The following is a 10,871-nucleotide window of genomic DNA, read 5'->3' as shown; positions in this document are numbered from 1 at the left end:
TAAATAAAACCTTTACATAATTAAAAGCACATACAAAAGGAGATTAGCACCTGCAACCCGTCTAACAAAATGTAAAACCCTATATGATATGTATATGTACTAAGGATGTGTGTTATCTTTCAGTTGGTGGCATTTATTCTTTTTATTTGATGAGTAACTTTGCTGTACTTTACGAGGCAGCAATTTCTTCAAAGCCCTAAAAGGGTTTGGTATTTCTTTGAAACCACACCAACTTCCTGGATACTGAAAGCATCTGCACTGTTTACCATGTATGTGCATACTCTCAGTAACAAAGGCTCATACTCGGTTAGTTGTACAAAAAGCCACGTGTATTTAAAAAGTCTTTATTCACACACTCTCAGGGCATCACAGAGAATAAATATCAGAGTCAAAATATTTGACAAAAAATGTGCTATACAATAAGAGTCAGATAGAAACTAACCTCTTACATAAAAGCAGTGTCCAGTTGGGGCTTCTTTTACATTTCAGATGTCTATGAGTTGATAGCAGTTAACAAAAGACACTTCCCCTCTAGACTTCTCAGATTTCCCTTAAATAAGTCTTCAAATGATCAAATATTTCACACAAAAACAGAGAAACGTACAAAAACTGACAACAGATTTGTGCATCAGAACTTTTTCTTATTTTCCTACCCAATTAATCATCTTACAACAACCTTAGATTTATCTGGTGACCCTTTTGAAGGGACCGGACCCCTAGATTGGGAACCAAAGACAGTCACTCCCCCTCAACCAGCGACAACAGTAAAATGCTGCATGCACATTGATGCATCAGTATTAACAATAATAATATGTGAGGTATGATATATATTGTCCATTTTTCTGCAGAAAGAGTTTACTGTTATTACCTTGAAACTGTTTCTCGAAGAAGATTTTAAAGGTAGCATTTTAACTTGTAACAGAGTATTTTTACAGTTCTGCCTTGGTTTTTTCACTTGAGTAAATGATCAGGGCCGCTGTTTTTACCTGAGTAAGAAATTTCATTTCATTTCAGAAGTATTCCAACAGATGGCGCTGTCAAAGGAACCAATGAGTTGGAACCACACTGCAGCTTTTTACAAGTAAATCCTTCTAGTCACAAAGAGCCAGCCAGGTACACCCCACACTAGCTGTGATTTGAAGGCTTATGTATCCAATTTCTTCTTAAAACATAACTTGAATGAGGGCATGCTTTCATAACTCCTCTGACTTACTCATCTGGGGAAAGTACCAAGTGAGCCATAAACAACATGAAAGTCCTCACATTTAACATCGATCTTTCCAACGGCTGAAGTGAAAACATGAGAGGAGGTATCGCTCGGCGGGGAAAAGAGACACATTTGACTCCACAAGGAGAACTCCCCCAACCCACATAATTTTAACAGACCTGCTACCAGTGGAACAGAGCTGAAGAAACAAAACATGACAAAAATAGAAACATAGCATGAAGGAAGTAAAATCTTGTTCTAAGGCTCTGCAGCAGTTCAAAATAGTTTTTAAACAGTATTCATTCTTACTGCCTTTACTACAATATTGTTCACACTGTATATTTCTCAGAAATGTGTCACTTTCCCCATTAAACTATATAACATATAACAAGTGGGAAATATTTATATGTGCATTTTTGAAGGACTGTATGTAATATAGTACTATAAGGTGTTTAGTGGCATGAGCTCTGAGGTCGTTGTACAAAGACCTGCATATCCAAATTTGTAATAAATATTAACATACAAAGTGAATGTTTTGTGTAATACATGATCGTATGATCATTTGGTATGATCAATCCAAAGAAGGCATAACCTACTTGAATTACAGTTAACAACGAAAAGTGATGTAAGATACATAGAAATCTTTCATATAATTCTCCCATTATTCTATCACAACAGAACAAACAAAAGTCAAATATTGACAACACTGCAGATTGTGAATACACCTGGTATACAGTAAATAGTTTTTCTGATGTATTTTCTAATGAAAAACCAACTATTTAAGGAAAATATAAGTGATCAGTCTGAAATTATTCATGTGATAATTTTCTGATCTTAAAATTCACAGTATGAGATGGCACATTTTAGGTTTTCACCTTAGGGCTCCTCTGGATTCAGTTTGAGAGAAGACAGACTGCCATTGCCGCTTTCCTCAACTGGCTTCCGACACAATGAGTCCCTTGCTGGAAACAAACATTAAAGCAAAATCAATAAATATTCCATTACTTTTGGCCATTTTAAAACTATTAAAAATACTGGGCACATTTTGTAAATGGTACAGAGCCAAAAATAAAGGCACACATGTGGGCAATATCATGTGAATAACAAAATATCTTTCCTACCACAACAAATAATAATTCATAAGCATTTATCAATGGGGTTTTGTGTTTTACTAGCCCAAGGAGTTTAATGTTCAAATTTCTTGCAGAGAGATAGAAGTTTTGTTTGTTGATTGTTACCTTTGGACAGACCAAGGCTAACTGTTACCCCCAGCTTCCAGTCTTTGTGCTAAGCTAACCATTTGCTGGCTGTAGCTTCATATTCATGAGAGTGGTATCAATCCTCCCATCTAACGCTCAGCATGATACCGAACACCAACTGTATTTCTCAAAATGTCATGCCATTCAGTGCAGAATGACTTTGCTTTTAACGCTGCAACATACGTTGTACTGGTGGTTTTCTTGGCATGCAAAACGTTATGTGCAGCTTGCAGGTCACAGTGGTCAGTACAAGCAGTCCAACAATTCCAAAAATGAGGAGGGCCATACCTAAACAAGACATGCAAGCTACGAGTTATTTAACATTACTTTTTAATCTGAGGTTGTGCCATAAAAAGATAGCAGAAAATATTTTACCAATGGGGTCTTTTGAGGTGACAGCGGGTTCTGGAGCAGATGTGGGATTGGGTGAGTCTGTGCTCCTCTCAAGTGGATGGTGGGGTGTTAAGCGTGTGATTAGAGGAACATTTCTGTTTGACACGGGGGATGTAGTGACATAAGTACTCTTTGAATCATCATTGCAGATAACATCTGAGGTCTTGGTTCCAGTAATATTCACTCCTGATTTACATCTGAAATGAAGAGTAAAAGGTACAGCTGTAAACAACAAGTAAACTATGTTAGGCATAGATGAGATTTAATGTTTTTATATAGGCTAATGCATATACAGAGTATTTAAAACGGTAGAATACAATGGACATACACTTTCCATTTCTCACATCGAGAGTTGATACTTTTGCTGAAATATCCTTCTTCACATTCTTCACATTCTGGCAAGGGATAAGAACGTATCACAATAAAGACAATTTCTTTGGCATATTGCATGCAATGTTGTGTGATCATCTCTGTACCTCTTTGGTTTTTTCCAAATCCAATGTCACATTTGCAAGTGGAAGAATCACTGTCACTGGGAACAAATTTTCCACGACACTCACATATTGTGTTTGTCTCTGCCGTGCACTTCACTTTAACATCACTCCCTGAATCTACAACGACAAAAACATCTCATTGTTAAAGGCAGGCTGAGACTTGAAATCCAACCACTTCCTTTGGAAAGTAATGTTTGAACATAAAAAAGACAAACAGACAAAGTGAAATGTTTTATGAACCAGTTTGAAGAAAGTTTTGGCTCTTTTGAACAGCTAATGCTCACAGTACTTTTTTGTAAAACAAATCATATCAAAGCTTCAACACTTACCTCCATCACATTTTGTACATGGTTCACAACGTTTGGAATCATTCTCTTCAGGCTGGTATAATCCATCAGGGCAGTTTTCACAGTGAAGTCCGTTGATAGATGTTCTTTGACCTTGATTTCACAGTGCCCAGATAAACAATGACCTTCAATCACAGTAACATGCTTAAAGCACATGTAGAGGAAGTTGTATTACCAAAAAACGTACTATATTCAATGACATTATACAGCATGAGGAAGAAAATTACAGTGTAGTAAAAGACAGTCTTACCTTTTGGGCAAGTCTTAGCGTCTACATCAATAATGAGTTTATTAAAAGTCAAAGTGAATATAAGCAGTTTGAGCAGAACCATATTCAATACTCTCCCTTGTGAAACACCTCAGAGAGTGAGACATAAAAACTCCCCAGAGGAGACACCACCTTTATAAAGGTGAAAAACCCACGCTTTTCCAAGGGTGTTGTTTGGCCCTCACACTGCTTGAAGTAGTGTGCAAAAGTATCAACCTACAACAAAACAATAATTGTAACTGTAATTGTCTCATTTGCTTCTGCTAACTTATGCCATGTGTCTAGATGAATCATCACCTAAGTCATTGAGCTACATTTTATTTGATAAATATTATAGGCTACATAAATCAACGTATTATTATAATTACTACAATTAATATTATTACCAAAAATAATAATATTAGTCAGGGGGTTCTGGGGATCGTCTCCAGAACAATTTAAGCGTTAAACACTGACTTTCCTGCATTTTGGTAAATTTTTCTGCACCAATTTATGGTGGAAGTGTCTTTATTTTTGTAAAGGGAAACACAAAATTCAGACAGCAGGTGACAATTCAAAATCCAAAAATATAATGCCATAAGGCTCTCGGGCATCCTGTAGCCTATTGCTTTCAGATATGTTTTCTCCTTTAGAATCCAGTCTCTCTCCTCTCGTGAGTAACGTCAGTGTGGAGTAACGTTTGATCTGCTGCTTGGACAGAGGACTGACTGATATAAAATTATTGTGAAGAGATCTGGATGATAGATAAATAGAAAGGGGGCTATTTTTAAAAAAGTATTATTCTTGTTTATGCTTTTAAAAAACCCTTTTTGAGATCCGGGGCTTTATAAAAATCCTTAAAAAGAGTGAGGCCACTAATAGCCTATGTTAAATGCACAAACTAATAATGTTTTGTAATGTGTTACTTATTTGTAACATTTACATTTATTCCTTTGGCTTTTATCCAAAGCGACTTACAATTGCTATACATGTCAGAGGTTACACGCCTCTGGAGCAACTAGGGGTTAAGTGTCTTGCTCAGGGACACATTAGTAGATGGGTCACAGTGGGGAATTGAACCCAGGTCTCTCACACCACAGGTATGTGTCTTATCACCACCCCAATTTACAATTACAATAAAAGGGCATGAACATAACAAAAGAAAAAGGATAATAATAAGTTATAGTTTGCCAGTTAGCACTCATGTATTGTTTTGATGTTTTGATGTCTCAAAGCTCAAATCAGGTTTCCCCTTCAATCTTGAAGCATAAAGCTAACAACTGGACCCCGAGTTAAGATTTAAAAAAAATAAAAAAACTCATGTTTCCAAGGTCATGAATGGACTGTAACACTCAACATATTAATAGTTTAAAATGGGCCTACTGCTTTCTGTTTAGAAAGTACAACATATGTAAATATATTTTACAGTAAATGGCAAATTGCTAATGTGCTAAATTTAAAGAAACATTTTATATGACAGACATGCTTGGCATTTTAGTTACACAAGAATTAGCATTAAACCCCCTCACCAAGTAAACCTCTCTATGGTGAGCAGATTGTGGGTGTTCAAAGATACTGCATTATATTTCTACTTTTCTTTTTTTATCAGCTTGAGGTTGAACTAATCCATGCTTGTTATATTTGTTGGGCTTCTGTAAATAACATCACAGAGTATGGTCTAGACCTGCTCTTTTATGAAAAGCGCTGTGAGATAACTGTTGTTGTGATTTGGCACTATATAAATAAAATTGAATTGAATTGAATTATATGAAAACTTTATATTGACAGCCTTTAGCCAACGTGATACATTGGAGTTAGCTCGCCTGCCGCTTGTACCAGGGATTACAGATGAAAAGTAGCCTTATGGCTAATTCTGGCATACTTACGTCATTGATGCACATTAATGTGCACTGTCCCTTTTAAATAAATGAATTAAAATTAAAATTGAATTTCAGTAACTAACGTTATTTGTATATCTTTCACTGGAGGCTCAGCAATGTGAGCACAGCTAAATGTACTGGATGATAATGAAAATGGTTGGTGAGCTAGACTGAATATCATAAATGAGATTGTTGCCAGACTAACAGTTAGACCGCAGTAACGTTATTGTAGTGAATGGCTCTTCCACTCTGTTGTTGTGCTGCGCTGTTATGTTGTAGTATCGTATACTATGTGGTTCACGTGAGTTACAGCGACTGAGACAGTGAAGAAGCTGTGTATTGGTATGGTATAGTATTGGTAAAACGACAACAAATCTAAATTGATTGTTACGGAGCAAACCGCTGCAGATCTGTGCTAACGATAGCCTTTACTATTTTGCGCCAGATAACATTAGCAACTGGTCAGCGTTAGCCACCGAGCTAATGTTATCTAACTTGAGCCAACTAAAGCACAAAATCACAATATGTTTCAAATGCTTTGCAGTAATGTTAGTTTACCTATCGAACAGGATGAAAGACAACTCCGTGTCGCTTTTGTGAGTTCCAAAACAAGCCTTTCTGATGATGACTGTGTTTTCACCCGACGCCGTTTTGATTCTCATTTGACCCGATGGGCTTTGTTGGTGTTGTTGTCCTTACGGGGAGTATATGTTGAAGTCTGTGTTGACATCTCTGTCTGGGAGCCGTTTTATGGTGTTAGTGGACTCAGAACCAGACATGATTCCCTCACATAAGAAGCAGAATAGTGGCTGTTCCAAACAACATAGAAAACAGGTTACAGCCCCTTGACAAATAGGCAGTAAAAATGTGATTTATTAATAAGCATAAAGCCCCTTTAAAGGCTAAATGCTACTTTCTCACAGTCACCTATTAAATACTGAAGTTAAATACTTCACTAATTTCTTATCAGGTAATTAAATTGTTCAAACAGATTTTACATTTTTGACAGAACTTTTAATTAAAATATAGATTTTGATATAGCTATTGATGATGGTCCTCAACAATACACTAAATAAGTGAGTTCATCTGATTTATATGAAATAAATAATAACATATATATTGTATATATACATTACGATGCATTTCGTTCATTATAACAACAGACAATAAAACTGACAAAAAGGGATTTTCCATCTGCACAACTCCCTGCTCCATTATAAATGTTTTTAGGAAACATCTTTCATTATCATCTTTAAGGAAATACCACTTTAGAGCTATTTTGGCATGTTATTAACCTATATCTGGGCTTTTTTTTTTCTTTCAGGACTAATTGGAAAATAGGTAGACTCTGTGGTCGGAAACTATGCAGCTTTATATTGTTTTGCCAGTAAGAACATGACATATACCTTTGCATATGGACTTGCAAATGGAAACAAAACCACATACTCTTGATGAATCTGCAAGATACAACCACACAAATGCTACAAAACCCGCTTCTTGAAAGCGGATGTTGAAGACACACACCTCCACTCAAGCTTTAGCTGGCAGTGAAATTATAAAAAAGGTTTTAATTAGAGTATCATAAAAATTCTTTATATTTTCATATTTAACATGAACATAAACCAATTAACAAGCTGAAAAAGTGAAACCTAATCTGCAATACTTGTTGTCACTGATGTGATGAGTCAGACTGAGCTGTCATCAGTGCAGAGTTCATTTGCCATAGTAAATTTCTATATGGCGAATCAGTAGAATAGCCCATTGTTTGTCTCTCTCTGACATCACAGAACATTTTAATCAGACAACTATTTAACGAGTTTCTAACTCCAAGTGACCTTTTCATGTTTTCATGTGTCACTAGAAACTGCACAGGAAAGACATTTTGCTCCCGAGAAGTTTCAAAAGCAAACAAACTCCAAGACAAGTTTCGCAGCATGTCATGAAAGTTTAAATACTGTTCTTGTAGTGCCACAGCATGGCACATTTTCAAATTACCATTGTAGCTTGTAAGCGTGTAAGGTCATATGAGATAGTTACCTTATACGTTAAAGCTGTGCCATGCAGTGACTGTGTGTCCTTTTTGTAGCTGAACCTTTCAGTACAGTTAGTACTAGTAAGTAAGTTAGTGGATTAAGTTATTAGGAGTACAGTCAGTTGGAATGTGGGTGATGAAACCCCAAATAATGCAATAAAAGGGTCATTTTCGATCTGTGTGCCACTTATTTCAGAGAGTGCGTAAAAGATGTCTTTCCAGAAACCAAAAAGAGATGGGCAACACCAAAACATGTGTGCATGATTTTCAAGAGACTGGGTACATCTCACACAGTTAGGGCTCATGTCCTTCTAAATTTTGGATAATCTTGCTCTTGTTAGTCTAATGAGCCCAATGAATGAGTTTACATTGAATAAGACCGTGTTGAGTGCTGGTGACCATAAATCTGAACAGATCACCACATGTGGAGTCCCTCAGGGTTTGATTCTTGGGATCTCTCACCAAGTGACTGTGGTCCCATAGACTCACTCTATCAATGCTTAGAGCAAGTAAACAGCTGGATGCGAGTGAATTTCCTTCACTTAAAAAAAAGACAAGACAGAAATCATTGTATTCGGCCACCAGGAGGAAAGAAGGAATTTCAGCTTTGTGAAATAAAGATACAGCTAAAAACCCTAGACAGTAATTGGTGTATAGTTCAAAGACATTGATTGATCAGGGTAGGTTTTCCGATAAATATGCATGGATATCCTTGTCCTCACTTCTCATCACCTGAAACATATTTGAATTACTGTTTGAATCTTAATTTGTTTAGTTACTGTTTAATAATTATGTTGCTTCAAAGAAGATTAAGATCATGGACTCCACTCTCTCCTTCCAACAGCACATCAAAAACACTACTAAAACTGCCTTTTACCATCTTAAGAACATCTCCAGACTCCGACAGTGCCTCTCCAACTCTGTAGCTGAGACCCTCATCCACTCCTTCATCACCTCCCGACTTGACTATTGTAACGATATCCTGTTCGGTCTGCCCAGCAAGACTACTGACAGACTCCAGTATGTCCAGAACTCTGTGGCTAGGATGCTCACCCACACAAAACTTGGACTTCACAACACTCCCATCCTGAAGAAGCTCCACCGGCTGCAAGTTAAGTCCCGGATCAAATATAAAATCCTCCTACTGATGTACAAATCTCTCCATGGACTTGCACCTCAGTACCTCACAGATCTACTCCATCCCTACACTCAGTCACGGTCCCTGCGGTCCTCTTGTAGAGCGATCGTGCTGTGACTAGTAGACCCCTGGATATTGCAGATGAATGCAATATCATCCTGTTGCTTTTGGGCTCAAAATGTGTTACTCTGTTTTGTGTTGAAAGTTGGATTTACGGAGCGGAGGTTTCATGCTTAACGGAAAATAAAGTATTTGCGCATTCTACTGCAGTGAGATTTTTATTAGGTCTTTTTCTAACTGTGTATTTCTGGTTACCTTTACCAGTCAAAGGACGGTGGTCGCTTAAGACACAGCACTCATGGTCAGTAACACCACTCTGAAAAGACATAATTGGCCAGTTGACACACACATTAAAAGGATGGACCGACTTGTGTCTTCCACAAAAACACAGCACCTTTAAAGCAATATTCCACATTAAAGACATTTCTATTTACTTGACATTATTAATAGGCTGACAGTAATGATACCACATTTTCCCAGCTCAAAAGACATTATTGTTTTTTAGCAACAGATTTAAAGTAGATAAAAAGCCTCTGCACACAGGATGTGATATGATCTATGTTTCTAGCAGCAGCAATAACATATGCCTGGCAATAAAAATAAAGGGACAGTGTGGTTAGCACAACGCCCTGCAGTTCATGTGGGTGAGTACAGAACAAGAAAACAAACTGCACAGTAAAAGCATTTGATTAAAGCAGGTATAATGCAAAAACAGCACAGTAATTATCATACTACCCATGAGAAAATATTGTGTGTTTGGGTTTTTGGGTTTTTACTAACCAAAGTCCAGATATTTATACATGAATGTGCGTCTCCCATATTCCCTAAGGTGGACACTGAACTCACTTACCTGAAATATGACAACCACTGCTCATTACTTCTACTACTGCTGCTATTTATATTCATTTCATAAAGCATTACAGTCAGTATATACAATATGTAACTCCAAATCTCTTTCAAATTAAGAAAGACATTTAACATAAAAGAGCAGGAAACTGGTTTTCCCATTAAGTCTTCTATTGTTATTGGAGAAAAGGAAGATAGAAGAAGACTCATAAAAAAGTCCCAGCAGGGTCCAAACTAAACATAGAAAAGCAGGAACAAATCTCCAGAAGATAATAAGGCTCACCCTCATTTTGACATTGCTTTAAATCTATAGGTTGAAAATGTTTACATTTTACATTTTACAAATCAACTTTGCTGTCAGAGTGAAATAAAATGCAAACTCCTATATCTACACTCCTTATATTTATTTATTTATATTTGTATCCATGTTTGCACTCAGTATTGCTATTACTATTTTATTCTACACTACTATTAACTTTACATTTATGTTTGCTGTAAAATACTGTAAATATCCACACTACCTTATATTTATATATTGTTATTTCGGTTCCTTTCGGATCAATGATGTATTTCTTATTCTGATTATGAAACTCCAAATTACAGAACACTAAACAACATAACTTGGAAAGTAATCTGCTCGTCAAAGACCGGTGTTGCAGCTTTTTATTTCCTGGAACATAAAAATTGTTATTATTATTATTACTAACATTAAATGTGAAGTAGTGGCCTTTATAATAATTATTCCAAGTTGAGTGATGCCTCGTCTTGAATGTGTGTACGTCTCAGAGAAACCAGTAGATGGTGGTAATACGACAGTGGACTGCAGTGTTTGTGAAACTAGAAGAAGAAACTACTCACGACAAATCCTGTAATGCGACATGTCGAAAAACAAGCTGGATGAAATGCAATGCGGCAGCACTGAGCAATAGTTGATTTTGTTTAGTTGTTGGTAAAAGAGAAACTGTCAC

At 36.6% G+C, this 10,871-nt stretch overlaps 1 protein-coding gene across 1 annotated transcript; it reads right to left on the bottom strand.

Annotated features, from left to right (window-relative positions):
- Nucleotides 1–324: 324 nt before the first annotated feature.
- si:ch73-361p23.3 (tumor necrosis factor receptor superfamily member 4) lies at nt 325–8,337 on the bottom strand. Its single transcript, XM_038695822.1, has 7 exons — nt 3,951–8,337; nt 3,683–3,793; nt 3,336–3,470; nt 3,188–3,254; nt 2,842–3,056; nt 2,650–2,754; nt 325–2,169 (listed from the first exon to the last, which is right to left on the bottom strand). Exons 1-7 carry the CDS (start codon nt 4,030–4,032, stop codon nt 2,084–2,086), a joined length of 801 nt encoding a protein of 266 aa, XP_038551750.1. The 5' UTR covers nt 4,033–8,337; the 3' UTR covers nt 325–2,083.
- Between the last annotated feature and the right edge of the window lie 2,534 nt (nt 8,338–10,871).

This window comes from Micropterus salmoides, unplaced genomic scaffold (assembly GCF_014851395.1).
Source record: "Micropterus salmoides isolate LMB-PRFRI ecotype aquatic unplaced genomic scaffold, ASM1485139v1 Ms_hic_scaffold_4, whole genome shotgun sequence".
Classification (NCBI taxonomy): Eukaryota; Metazoa; Chordata; class Actinopteri; order Centrarchiformes; family Centrarchidae; genus Micropterus; species Micropterus salmoides.
This window is presented reverse-complemented; position numbering and strand designations above follow the sequence as displayed.